Genomic DNA, 15,188 nt, shown 5'->3' on the forward strand with positions numbered 1-15,188 from the left:
GACTTCTGTTGCAGATGCAACCCTTGCCAGTCGTAATGTCTTCATATCGTTTCGCACTGCTAGGCGGTTTTTCTGAATCCCTCCGGGATACCATGATTTGTGGGAACAGCTTTTGTTAGTCCTCCAGAGCAAGCAACCCTTTCCTGCCCTTGTTGTCGATCGCCCTTGGCAGGATTGGATCCTGGCAGGCCGGTTGAATTCGGAAAAGGCCTCGGCTAACTAGGTGTACCATCTTCTGATTAAAGATCATCAATGGCTGGTCACTAAAGCCAATACTGTATGGGGGTTGCGGAAATCTCACTCATGGTAGAAGGCAACTATGATGGAGGGTTGGGTAAATAAGACACCTTTCAAATGCAAGGTCTTTCTTTGGAGGGTGATGATTGGTGGTCTTTCTCTTGCCTAGGCTCTTTCCAAGCTTCGAATCTCTAATGGCAATTGTTTCTTCTGCACCACCATGGTGGAAACAGCCCGTCATCGATTTATCTCTTGCCCTCTTGCTAAGCATATCTGGTCACTTTTGTCAGCGGTTTGGCAAGCGGTGGTTGGTTTCTCGCTGAGCCCTTTTGATTAGGTTTTTGTACGTCCAAAATACCCCACACCGGCACAGTTGCATATGAAGATCTTGTTCCATTTTCTTAGATACTGGGGATGTTGGCACAATTGGACCACTCGGAATGCCTTTCTTTTTGATTCGGCATTTAATGTTCCGAGACACATTGCCAGGCTTAAAGGCCTTTTGCTTTGGCAGATATATCTCATTCAGCACTCTGACTTGCTCCCTCGGGAAGACTTACTTCCCTGGCATATGGCAATTTCCACTGTGTCTTTGCCATGACTTGTGTATCTCTGTCCGGGTTTTGTACTGACAGTTGACACACACTGGCGTACAACCATCGTGTATCTTGTAATCATGTAAACTTGGTACTTTTTCGTAATTAATACAATTACCTTTTACGAAAAAAGAGAGAGAGAACACTTAAGTTTAAATTCATCTAGAAATTATAGGCAGGCGGGAGAAGCGGTTGGCAGGCGGGAGAGGCGGGTCTGGTAGTCGGGCGACCAGACAGTGGAGAGAGACGTGAGGCATGTCAGGCAGGCAAGAGAGCTGGGAGAGGCGGGAGCGAGCTAGCTAGTTAGAGGTGGGGCAAGAGTCACGACAAGCAAGCCGTGACAATATTCACGAGAGGTGGGAGTCGGGCAACAGGCGCAAGGCAGGATATGACACAATCAATGATTTTTTTATTAAAAAAAATGCCCTGCTGCTGCAATGGCCATTCCAAATAGGGAATGGCCCGAAACGGGCAGGAACGGGACATGGAACGGGCTGGAACGTTCCCCAAGCATTTTTTGGGCTCGGACCTCCCGGAATGCGTTAATCCGTTCCTAAGTGCTAGAACGGACGTTCCCTATTTCTATGCTTTGGGCCACATGATTTAGTTAGAGTGCATGGATCAGTAGGTGGGAAGAGGGTTAGAGTCATGATTGATGACTCTGCCACCCACAACTTCATAAGTTATGCACTTGTCAAAAAGTTGAAACTTCCCCAACAAAAGAGTGAGCATCAATACATTGTTCGTATGATGCAAGGTCAGGATAATAAAATATGGGATACAATAGTATCCAATTTGGAAATCGAGATCTAAGGATATAAAGATAAGCTTGATTTCTAAATTATGAATATGGAAAGGGCCGATATTGCTTTAGGGAGGGAGTGGCTATGGGGATTGGAACCATCCTTAAAGCGTAGTTATCATCATAATACACTGGAATTTGAAAGGGATGGTAAGACTTTTGTGATTCAAGGTGAACATGAAATATCTGATAATCCTTTGATGTGTTCCCTTGAAGTTCAGAAGCTGATAAAGAAAGAAGCTTGTGAGGTATACATGTTATGGTCCCTCCTTGTACAGGACACTTTTACTTCTTGTAATATAAAACAACAATTTTCTTATGTTTGTGAGTTGAATGTAAATAATGAATTAAGTGGTTTGTTAGATGAATTTAAAGATGTGTTTTCATCTAACTTACCTAGTGGCCTTCCACCAGATAGGGGTGATGGAAATCACCCAATTGACATAGATAGGGATACCCGCCTTGTTTCTAAACCACCTTACAGGCTAAGTGAAACACAGCACCAAGAAGTTGAAAGACAAATCAAGGATTACCTTGATAAGGGGTTTATATAACCCAGCAATTCACCTTGGGCTTCGCCAATTTTATTGGTGAAGAAAAAAGATGGTTCTATGCGACTTTGTGTTGATTATAGAGCACTTAATAAAATAACGGTGAAGAATAAATTTTCTATGCTCAAAATGGAAGATCTTTTTGATCAGTTACAAGGGGCAAAATTCTTCACAAAGATTAATTTAAGATCAAGCTATCACCAAGTAAGAATTAAGGCCCAAGATGTTCCTAAGACAACATTTCGTACAAGATATGGATATTATGATTTTTTGGTAATGCCTTTTGGCCTCACTAATGCACCAGCTACTTTTATGAAGGTGATGAATAGTGTGTTACGACCCTCTCCAGGACACTTTGTAGTAGTCTTCTTGGATGATATCTTGATCTTTAGTAAATCAAGAGAAGAACATTTGGAACACTTACGGTTAGTATTCCAATTGTTAAGAATCCATTTCCTTTATTTGAAGAAAACTAAATGTGAATTCTTCGCACAAGAGGTCAAATATTTGGGGCATATTATCTTGAAGGAGGAAGTCAAGATGGATCCAAAAAAAGTAAGGGTAATTATTGAATGGCCATCTCCAAGGAACCTGGAAGAGCTACAGATCTTTCTATGTTTATCTGGATTTTATCGTAGATTTATTCGAGATTATGCCAAGATAGCTTTCCAATGACGGACCAACTTAAAGGGAAAGGAAAGAGATTTAATTGGGGAACAGAACAAAACGAAAGTTTTCAAAAACTTAAGGTAGCTACTGCTACAGCTCCAGTACTATTAATTGTGGATCCCAATAAACCATTATTGGTTGAAGCTGATGCCAGTGACAGGGCAGTAGGCGCGGTCTTATTACAAGAGGGTTGACCGGTTGCTTTTGAAAGCAAGAAATTAGACCGTGCAAAACGGAATTATTCTGTTTATGAGAGGGAGCTGTATGCAATAGTACATGCAATGAAGAAATGGAGGCACTATTTTTGTGGTGCCAAACTTTTGATCTTGTCGGATCATGAAAGCATTAAGTGGCTTAATGACCAACCGGATCTACAAGGGCGTAAAGCTAGATGGGTCGAACTCCTCTAAGAGTTCGACTATGAGATAAGGTATAGAAAAGGAAAGTATAATATAGTGGCTGATGCACTCAACAGAATGCCCATCATAAATGAATTGAGTTTTACTCAGTTCAATTCCGATTTGCTTGAATCCTTAAAAGGCAAATGCCAGGTTGATCCGGCATATTTCAACATATGGGAAGCAATAGAAAATGGGGATCCAAATGGAAGAGCCTGCACTGAGGAAGAAACATCTGAGGATGTTTAACAACGAAATGGAGCATCAGGGGTTGCTCAAATGGGATTCAAGTGGAAGAATTTTACCATTGATAATGGTTATTTACTCTTCAAGGGTAGGATATGTGTCTCGAAAGATGAAGAAATAAGGCGCCAGATACTCTTTGAGTGTCATGACACACCTAGTGCGGGACATCTAGGAGTTAATAAGACTTATAGTCTTGTTAAAAGGCAGTTCTATTGGCCTAGAATGAATAAGGAAGTCCTTGACTATGTGGTCAAATGTAATAAATGCGAGGTTAATAAAGCTGAAAGATTGAAAAGAGGAGGACTTCTCCACCCATTAGAGATTCCTTCGAGAAAATGGGAGAGTATCTCCATGGACTTTATTGTCGCGTTACCCAGGACACAGAGGGGGCACGACTCTATGTGGGTAATTGTGGATAGGTTAACCAAATTGGCTAGGTTTATTCCAACTTCAGCTGATGTTAAAACATCTGAATTGACTAGATTGTTCATAGAGAACATATACCGAGTGTATGGCCTTTCGGCAAATATAGTTTTTGATTGGGATAGAAAATTTGATAGTCAATTTTGACACGTTGTATTTAGGAAGTTGGATACTAAACTTAGTAGAGCACAGCGGAGCACCCGCAAACTGATGGGCAAACTGAAAGAGTTAACCAAATCCTTAAAGATATGTTGAGAGCATATATAAGTAAAAGGTAAACTAATTGGGAAGAGTATTTACCGATAGTAGCAGAGTTTGCATATAATAGTGCCAAACAACCTTCCACTGGATATAGTCCATTTATGGTTATGTATGGGTTTCAGCCCAGAGCTCCCTATGCAATAGGACTGCATAAGGAAAGGGTTCAGGCAGTAAAGGATTTTTTGGAGGATATGAATAGTATGGTAAAATTTGCTCAAGAAAATATTAAGAAAGCTTAAGATCGAGCTAGAGCTTATGCAGATCCTCACCGAAGAGACATCTCCTTTGAGGAAGGGGAATTGGTCTATCTTAAGGTGCCTGAAAAAAATTAAAACCATGAAAACGGGACGATGTCTAAAGCTTTCACTTGGGTATTGTGGTCCTTTCACAATACTTAAGAGGGTGGGTAACAGACGAAGAAGAAATACTATTTATCAAGAATATATGGTGAAATGGAAAGATTATTCAGAAGAAAGCTCAACATGGGAGCGAGTAAGTACTTTAAGGAAAAGGTTTCCCAATTTACAGTTGGACCTCCCAAGTATTGTTTTGGAGGACGAAACCGATTCTTAAGGGGGAGGAAATGTTACATTAATGAATGTAACTTATGGGAAAACAGCACGAGAGATGATCATCCAGGAGCCTTGGGCGCCCATACGGGGTTCGGGGGGCTTAGGAATGAAAGTAGGAACAAAGCAATGCGAAAGAGAGTTATTAATTAGTACAACTCCTAAGAAATTGACAGCTGGCAACATGCTGTTCCTGAATTCTCCTAAGCATGGCTGGGTGGAAAAAACGAGGATACCTTTCGTGCTTGAAGGGAAGATAGTTGGTAGAAGACAATGGCGCAATAATTTAATACTCAAGCTTTCTCATCAAGGCTTAGGTATGAATGTGAGTACTTAGCCCTTATACCATGTGAAGGATACACATTGATGTAGAAACTCAAGATGCAAAATGCACAGATGAATGAATGGATTGGGGATGATATACTTGGGGGTTTCAAACCTCTATGTCTCCAGGATCGGGGATGAGTTGAGCTGAGAGTGGTGTTGGAGGAGCCATGAATAGCTTTGAGAGTGTGTTGTACTCATGATGGATCCTAAAATTTAGTAACAATAGTTCATTAGGCTAGATGATGATGTTGATTACAGCAGAGGGAGCAAAATGCAATCATCCATAGTCAGTCAGATGCTGGAATAATAAGTGGTGGTAAAATGTAGGACAATGGCTAAGAAATGGAGCTTTGGTGATGAAGACAGTGATATCACTAGATCATAAAGCATGTGATAGTGATGGCTTTAGCTCAGTGGCATGTGTAGGCTGAAAATGAAAAACAGAAAAGCAACTTGGAGTAGTCTGTGATAATGTTGATAGTAGATGACAACTGCTACTGAAGGTTCATGATAGGGGTTGGCTAGCAGACTGGATGAAGCTGTCCATTGGTGATGATATCCTTTAAGCAGGTGGCAGCATGTAGGAATAGTAGTCACAACTGAATAATGTCAAGCAACAGCTCCAAATGGGGGGTGGACAGTAGTGTGAGGGCAAAAATAGAATGAATCAAAGATGAATGGGATGTAACAAGAAAATAATGCTTTTTGGGTCTTTTTAGGAAGACAAAATTGGGATTCACGCACAATGTTATCTCTAGTCCAACCCTAATTTTGGTGGCTCAGAAACCAGCCCATGAACATCCCGATGCAAGAATTAACCCAGTAACATGCTCCATCATACTCCCTATGTTTTGAGCCGCTCTTTGCATATCCAAGTCCTCTACCACAAACTTCGGTATATGGCCTCTTGTGTGTCATATATCATTGTCTGCTCTCTACCAAGATGTGCATTGAAGTCTCTAGATGCAAAATATTTCCATGCTAGTGACCCTCATGATATTCTCATACATCGGCATGTATGAGCACTCTCCCAATTTACTGCACCTCAATAAGTGGGTGGAAAATTGCAAATAGCCGCACACAACACAACTCTCTTAAGTACATCCATGCATATCGGTACCCAAATGTATTGGGCCCCTGTATCGAAACCTACAACATGCATCCTACTGTCTCTTAGGTCTTGCCTATTTAAAAATACCATCCCCTTGATCCTTTGGCCTCTTGATTCAAGGAGAACATGACTGTAATCATGCTATGCTAGTGAACATGGCTTTTGTATGTTGGCTAGATGGCCTCTTGTACATCTAATTATTCTTGACTTTCAGCAATATTTGTGGGTGAGAGAGAGAGAGAGAGAGAGAGAGAGAGAGAGAGAGAGAGAGAGTTGAAAATTTTACGAAAAAAAGAGAGTTGAAAATACTAACCATTACCTGAAACAAAGTGAACTTTGAAGTGGGTTTGTATGAGCATCTATTTGCTAATATGTTAAATAAAGAATTTTGTTAGTAACTTAGTTTCTTTTAATGCAGATTCAACAACTTTCCATGCTTGGCGAGAGCGTGGCGGGGCTGCCCCCGGAGATCGGGCAGCTGACCGCCCTGAGGGGGCTGCGCCTGGCCGGGTGCGGGAGCGTGGCGGGGCTGCCCCCGGAGATCGGGCAGCTGACCGCCCTGACGGGGCTGCGCCTGGCCGGGTGCGGGCGCCTGACGGGGCTGCCCCCGGAGATCGGGCAGCTGACCGCCCTGACGGGGCTGCGCCTGGACGGGTGCGGGAGCCTGGCGGGGCTGCCCCCGGAGATCGGGCAGCTGAACGCCCTGACGGGGCTGCGCCTGGACGGGTGCGGGAGCCTGGCGGGGCTGCCCCCGGAGATCGGGCAGCTGACCGCCCTGACGTTCCTGCGCCTGGCCGGGTGCGGGAGCCTGGCGGGGCTGCCCCCGGAGATCGGGCAGCTGACCGCCCTGACGTTCCTGCGCCTGGCCGGGTGCGGGAGCCTGGCGGGGCTGCCCCCGGAGATCGGGCAGCTGACCGCCCTGACGTTCCTGCGCCTGGACGGGTGCGGGAGCCTGGCGGGGCTGCCCCCGGAGATCGGGCAGCTGACCGCCCTGACCGAGCTGCTCCTGGACGGGTGCGGGAGCCTGGCGGGGCTGCCCCCGGAGATCGGGCAGCTGACCGCCCTGACCGAGCTGCTCCTGGACGGGTGCGGGAGCCTGGCGGGGCTGCCCCCGGAGATCGGGCAGCTGACCGCCCTGACCAAGCTGCTCCTGGACGGGTGCGGGAGCCTGGCGGGGCTGCCCCCGGAGATCGGGCAGCTGACCGCCCTGACGTGGCTGCGCCTGGCCGGGTGCGGGAGCCTGGCGGGGCTGCCCCCGGAGATCGGGCAGCTGACCGCCCTGACGGGGCTGCTCCTGGCCGGGTGCGGGAGCCTGGCGGGGCTGCCCCCGGAGATCGGGCAGCTGACCGCCCTGACGGGGCTGCTCCTGGACGGGTGCGGGAGCCTGGCGGGGCTGCCCCCGGAGATCGGGCAGCTGACCGCCCTGACGTTCCTGCGCCTGGACGGGTGCGGGAGCCTAGCGGGGCTGCCCCCGGAGATCGGGCAGCTGACCGCCCTGACGTGGCTGCGCCTGGCCGGGTGCGGGAGCCTGGCGGGGCTGCCCCCGGAGATCGGGCAGCTGACCGCCCTGACGTGGCTGCTCCTGGACGGGTGCGGGAGCCTGGCGGGGCTGCCCCCGGAGATCGGGCAGCTGACCGCCCTGACGGAGCTGCTCCTGGACGGGTGCGGGAGCCTGGCGGGGCTGCCCCCGGAGATCGGGCAGCTGACCGCCCTGACGTGGCTGCGCCTGGCCGGGTGCGGGAGCCTGGCGGGGCTGCCCCCGGAGATCGGGCAGCTGACCGCCCTGACGTGGCTGCGCCTGGACGGGTGCGGGAGCCTGGCGGGGCTGCCCCCGGAGATCGGGCAGCTGACCGCCCTGACCGAGCTGCGCCTGGCCGGGTGCGGGAGCCTGGCGGGGCTGCCCCCGGAGATCGGGCAGCTGACCGCCCTGACGGGGCTGCGCCTGGCCGGGTGCGGGAGCCTGGCGGGGCTGCCCCCGGAGATCGGGCAGCTGACCGCCCTGACGGGGCTGCGCCTGGACGGGTGCGGGAGCCTGGCGGGGCTGCCCCCGGAGATCGGGCAGCTGACCGCCCTGACCGAGCTGATCCTGGACGGGTGCGGGAGCCTGGCGGGGCTGCCCCCGGAGATCGGGCAGCTGAGCAGGGGGGGTGGGGTGTACTCGTTCGATGGGGGGGCTCACCCGCAGGCACAGAATTGGGCCTCGGAGGAACTTGCACACATTAAGGACGGTCCCTTTTGGGGAGAGCAGGCATCGAACTCATACACCCTTGGTGGTAGTTGTAAGCCTTAACCAAGTGGACTATGCCCTTGAAATATATTAGAACTTACGTAACATTTTACTAATTTTTATGATCTATCAATAAAGTAACATCAAGTTAATTGAACGAGTTACAAGGTAAAATCGAGTTAGTTGAATTTATATATCTCGAAAGCTCGCGTGATTATGGATTGATTGTCTCAATGATCTTTTGATTTTTTGCTTGGAAAATCAATCTTATGTTTTATAACGGGACTTGAACCTCTCCCCTTGAAAAGTTGAGAAATGTGGTTACAAGGCTTTCATCTTCAAAGAACTCGCACGAGTCTTTATTTACATAATTTAAAATCAGATAAACAAAGTTGAAGGAAGATATTTCATGGCATTTTGCACCGCTATCATGCATTTCCTAGAAAGAAGTTAAATATCTCCCAATGTACCGTGCAAGGTGAGGTTTATATGATTTGGAAAATAGTTATGTTTGTTATACTAAAGGCTAAAAGAGTTTGAAAAGAAGATTGTGTATAATAAAGCTAGAAAATTGCATGCGACATCATTTCTTGCATACTCATTTGATGGGTTGAAAAATCCTAGAGCAAGTAATGAACTCTTTATCAAATCTTTATTTATGAGGGCAATGAATGGTGATAAAGATATATCAAAACGCCAAAATTTCTAAAGATGTGAAATGTTCCCCAAGTTCTTTACAAAATTGCAAGCAATCATACAAAGATAGATGATGGAATGGAAACATGCAAGGATGTGCTAGTTCTCTAAGCTATGTAGCTTGTATGAGATAGTAGCATAACAAAATAGAAGACACTTGTAATATTTGACTTTTGGTAAAAGAGTATGCACCTTCTTCCTCTGACTTGATGATACATTAGGTATTCTATGGAAAAGTGTTTCATGAAAGGGTGCATTGCTAGCTTTCATTGAAATCATACAAAACCTCTAAATCAAGTATTCACTAGTTTGCATAGCACAAATGTAGCAAATTGCTCATGGAGTACAATAAGAAGACATGTATGGAATATCATATACCATAATGTTGGTGGCATGTGGTATATGGTAGTGTACAAAGGACATAGGTTGTATGACACTTTTGCTATATAGCACACTTTGTACGTTTTTAGTGAGTAGACTATTAGATAGTTGTGCTATTGAGCATACATTGTTTGTGCACCATATAGAACTCCAAGTTTGAAAGTAAACATTGCAATATAAAAGAGTGTCACAATTTATAGTAGCCACAGCCACGTAGTAGTTCACTTTTGGTTATGTTACATTCATCGTGTTGCCTCATCTCTCCTTAGCGGGTTCACACTTTGTAACCACATGTACATATGTTTTAATATATTCATATTGATCTTTTATTATGTTGTAGACGAAGGTTTTTTTGTGGAAGAAGAAGAAATAAGAAGGAATTTCAACCCTACTTCTTTGTGTGCTTAATTCTTCATTGTGATTATGCTCTTGTGTTTCATCTGTCTCCCCTTTTGTTTGTTTACATTTTTTTGTTTATATCCTTTTGGAAATATAAAGAGCACGATGGTGGATCTCCAACTATACTAGAAATGATTCTCAAACTCGATGGATTGGATGACTCTCAGAAGGTTCAAGGTTTCATTCAAGCTTAGATAATGAGTACAAGACCAAGGTGAAAACTCGTGACATGTTGGATAAAAAAATATTTGTATGGGCTACAAAAGTTTATGATGTTTCATTATAGGTGAAAGGTTATACTATGAAACTCAATTTCGAAGTTATGAACATGACTATGGTAGATGTGGTCTCAGGCCAAGAGTGTTTGCACAACTTGGGTAGCTTGTTAAAATGTAGTTATGAGAAGATCATTGTTGCATTTAAGGATAATGGTGCATATTTTGTTACTAGATGAGCAAAATGTTTTGCCATCTTCTCTTATATGTTTGATTGAACTTAATTATTTAGCTAAACATAATGAAATTAAGTATATTTACTTTTGTTGTGTATTGTCTTCACTTTCTCTTTGAACAAGTTTGTGTCTTTCATTGATGATGATGTATCTCTTTAGATCGATATTCTATTAAAAACTGAATTATTTGGCCAAACATAATGAGACTAAATATTTCTACTTTTATTAGGTATTGTTTTCCTTTTCTCTTTGCACAAGTTTGTGTCTTACATTGATGATGTTGTGAGTATTTCTTTAATGGAATCTAGTGAGAAATTAAGTATATGTAGCATTCTCTCATAGACTCTTATTCTCTTTCTTGATCACATGTTCATGATAAGATGCAATAGCTACCTAAGAAATCTAACAAAATGTTTCCTCCTAGTTTTTCCATCATGCTCTCTCTTCTTAAATATATTGTAATGTATAGAATGGAAGTTTTTATAAGGAGTAAATCCATTAGTTAACCACCTTATTCAACTTATGCTAGTGGAGCTACCCACATGGAGAAGTAATCGATCGATAATATCTAACAAGGGTTTATTAACCCTAGTTCTTCTCGATGGGTTGCATTAGTATTGTTGGTGAAGAATAAGGACGGGCCCATGCATAATCTATCATGGTCTAATGTGATCAGAATAAAGAATAAGTATCTACTTCCTTGTGTTGATGAGTTGCTTAATCAACTTAAAGGAGCATGATATCTCACCAAGATTGACTTGAGGTCAGGGTACCATCAAATTGAAATACACATAGAGGATGTATCTTAAAAAATATTTTGAATGTGTTTCAACAATTATGATTTTGGTTATGCCCCTTGGTGTAACTAATGCTCTTGCAACATTTAGTCACTTATGGATGGTGTCTTATACCCACATTTGGGGAAATTTGTTGTCATTTTTCTTGATGATATCCTTATTTACAGTTGTGCTAAAGTAGAAGATTGGGAGCATCTTTACTCAGCCTTTGAGTTGCTTAGGGAGCATAAAGTCTTTACGAAGGAAAGTAAATGTGAATTTTTCAATGTAAAGGATGATGCTAAACTTGATGTTGTTAGAGGGGTCATTATGGATATGGAGAAAGAGGAATCTATGCCTAGTGTTATGATGGAAGACATTGACATGCATGTAGTCCATGCTATGAAACATGTTATTGGATAGTATATAGAGCCAAGTGCTAGGAGGAGTTCTATACTTTGCAATGAGGTTTCACTTTAGGTATCTAAGCATAAGCATGTGTTGCTTGTGGCTAGAGATGACTCTATGGATACTCCAGATTTATGCAAGGCCTTGGTGCCTTATGTGCCATCTAGTTTCATATGATCACTAGTACATATGTTATATCTTTTTTGTATACCTATGCATAGCATGTTAAAACTTTTTGTAGTCAATCTTTTCTATGTAATCTAGCTTCTAGAAACTATAATGTAACTACACGAGGATTGTGGATATCCTAGAGGGGCTCTATCCACAGTTGCTTAGTGTAGCTCATCAAGAGGTGCAAGGATTCTAATGGAACTTTAAGTCACCTATTGATAAGTCATCTTGAGGGTTCAAGTTTTGACTATGCCCAGTCAACCACTAGGTCGTGCAAGGTTTTAAGGCTTAGTTTATGACTATATAATCTTAGTCTTTGTGTGTATTCATGCTAGGTGTAAAGAAATTTTAGTCTTTGTGTGTATTCATGCTAGGTGTAAAGAAATTGATATATTGCAACAAACATGTTGTCCACAAGGAACTAATTATAATGTATGGTTTCTTGATCTTGGCATAATGAAAGATGATCATGATAGTGCATTTTCTCTGATTCTGCAACGTGTTTTGAATTTCTAATCTATTTTTTTTATTTTTATTTTTTGTTTACTATCATTTCCTAATCAAAAAAATCTTTGGGTCGAAGTATGAATCTCTATGTGTAGTCAAGTCACATTTGATATTGGCTATTATTATTGCTTTTATTTTATGTTAGAGCAAGCCAATATAATAGTGTACCACACTTAAGGACCCAATCCATGCATAGGTTATGGTGCAATTACTACATGAGTGTTTGTGCATTCCAAGGCTATTACATAGTTAGAAGACAACTTCGTGGTTTCTTTTTGCTAACAATCTAATGAAGCATGATACAAGTTGATGGGTAAAAGATGGGAAGTAATGTTATTATTGAGAGAGAAAAAAGTTAAAGAAGTATCGTCAAGAGAACCTATGGTTATAATGAGTGTATAGAGTTTATAGTCATGTTCTTATATGAACCATCAACTACTAGAAGTTGCAGTACTAAGTGATTACCAATAGTTAGTCTTATTACCTTTCCTTCTTTTAAATTGGGATATTTGAGAAGGCAATCAAAGAATTGTACCAAGTGTGATGGTCCAACCCTCAGAGACCCACTCGGGACCCCCTGGGGACCTCGTCTAGGCCCCCGGGCAGCACTAGACCCTTCTTGTAACTTTTGCATTTTGACCCCTCAACGCGTCACGGGGCACCTCAATACGTCACGGAATGCGACACGCAACATAACACGACGGGAGATTTGCCAAAGGGCCCATCTTGGGGGCTACAAGTCATATTCAAAGGTAGAAAGCATTTACAAGCTTGCTGGGCTCAATAAAGGACCATGTCACGGTGGGTGGGTGGAGCTATCAACGCACTACAACACAACAACCAAACCGTGGGGTGAGGGAGCTGTGCAAGCACCTCAAGGAGACAAGTCTAATCATAGGGAGACAAGCCGAGATTCCCTAGGTATGTCTTGCCCTTGATTTTCCCTAAGATCTCAAGGGGATTTACTATATATATATCCTCTATATCACATGTATTCAAGGTCTATTTATAAATATTCTTATATGTGAATTCTTCATGAATAAAACACACCCCTTATATTCAATTTGTAAGTAACCCCTTTATATGACATCCTTTTGTATGTAGAAATTGTATTAAAATTGTATTTGAAAAACCCCTTATATTAAAACCATGTGATATAGACATGAACTATTTTGATTCGGTAATCCAGGCCACCAGATGTATCTGGCTTGAGGGTCCCTAGGTGTGTTACTATGTATACTATCATGTGGTTTTATATTCAATGGTTGAAAATATGAGTGTACAATGGAAGAAGGAACTCAAGCACAGAGAATGAGAGACAATCTAAAAGAAATGAAGAAAAAAAATCTACATTGAATAATGAGTAAATGTTGAATATAGAAGGACCGATTAATACTTGTACGCAATCCACAGTGTCAGTGAGGGTACCAAATTAGACTGTGATAACTATAGTACCGGAGATAGAGAAAGATAACATAGTCGTAGAGTGTACTTGCCAAGGAAGGAGGAAAGAAGAAGATATATATGATTGCCAAGTGAAAAACGGCTAGAAATAGTCAAATATCCCAAAAACTAGCAGACTTGAAATTTGGGGTTAAAAATATGATTGACTAGTATTTAATGCTGGTAAAAATGCTAGAAATGCTTAGAAAAATCTCAAAAAGGGTGGACAATGCAAAAACTGCCTGGGAAACGTACAATACATTCACAATTGTGAGAAAATAATAAAATTAAACTGACAAAAGTGAATACTTAGCAGTCTTCAACTACAAAATAAATAAATAGGTTGGAACTCCATCTTAATCTTAATTTAATACGAGTGCACTCTAAACTCATAAACGTCCATTAATTTAAATATGTATTTTATGGAATCACCTGCTGTGGAGTCACCCACGTGCACATTAAATTAACATGACGCTCGGAAAGGACAAACGTCCCCGTCAACTTCTCGCACAAGGAATTCACATTGTGTACGAGCCCCGATAAATAAATATAGTTTTACAGAATCCACTGTAAAACGTCACGAAATCCACCATGGAATAAAAACTCACAGAATTCATCGTGGAATATGCTTCTTGGCATCATATCCCTGGGGTGGGATAGCAATTATCCTCAATTGCTATTAGCTCTATGTGGAGCAAGCAGTGAAGAGTAAGCACTTAGGTCGTTACTGTGTATCAAATGGGTCTCTTCAATAGGATGATTTTTAAACTTAACCAAATATCTGAAATATCTATGGCTAGTTCTAGTGATCCTAAAGTCAGTGTTTAGAATAGTTTCAGGTTCAAGGATTTCAGTTTTTTCTTCTAACAAATGAGGGTTTTCATCGGCAACGTGAACATGTAATTGGCCTCTAAAAGGTCGTAACAAACTCATATGAAAAGTATTGTGGATTTTTCAGTGTTGGGGTAATTCTAATTTAAATGCATTGTCATTGATTTTGTGAATAATCTTGAAAGGTCCATAAAATCTAGGGGCTAACTTAACAACATGATGTTTCTTAACACTTTATAATTTTCTCTTTTCAATGGGTAACCAAACATAATCATCAATTTTGAAACTCATAGCTTTTATTTTCTTGTTAGCTTATTTAGGATATGATTACTGAGCTTTTATAATCATGTCTTTGACTTCAGTAAAAATAATAGCATGCATATTGTCAATATTATCAGCAACTTTCACTTTGTTTGACAATGATGTAACATGTGTAGGCAATCTATTTTCATAAATGATTTCAAAAGGTGCTTTCGTTGTAGTTGTATGTGGTGTATTATTGTATGTAAATTGAAGTAAATGTATGTGTATTTCATATTTGGGGTTTTAAAATTATGTATGCACGCAAAAGATCTAAAATTGTACTGCTAGTAGATTCTGTTTGTCCATTTATTTCATGATGAAATGCAGATGAGAAATGAATCTTTGTACCAAAATTAGCAAACAAAGTAGTCCAAAAATTATTATAAAATTTAGAATCACGGTCAG

The 15,188-nt window shown here is 42.3% G+C and overlaps 1 protein-coding gene across 2 annotated transcripts in view; it reads left to right on the forward strand.

The window, feature by feature from the left end:
• LOC148022110 (uncharacterized) overlaps positions 1–9,986 on the forward strand; it is a 60,828-nt gene extending 50,842 nt beyond the window's left edge. For both annotated transcript variants that reach the window (XM_087697744.1, XM_087697743.1), the window contains exon 5: positions 6,609–9,986. In XM_087697744.1, coding sequence (XP_087553870.1) covers positions 6,609–8,480 — 1,872 coding nt within the window. In that variant the 3' untranslated portion in view covers positions 8,481–9,986. The remainder of the gene's footprint in view (positions 1–6,608) is intronic.
• Positions 9,987–15,188: the final 5,202 nt, after the last annotated feature.

The sequence above is a fragment of the Lygodium microphyllum genome, chromosome 17 (assembly GCF_053477565.2).
Source record: "Lygodium microphyllum isolate KBCC chromosome 17, Lygodium_microphyllum_v1.1.10, whole genome shotgun sequence".
In the NCBI taxonomy this organism is placed as follows: Eukaryota; Viridiplantae; Streptophyta; class Polypodiopsida; order Schizaeales; family Lygodiaceae; genus Lygodium; species Lygodium microphyllum.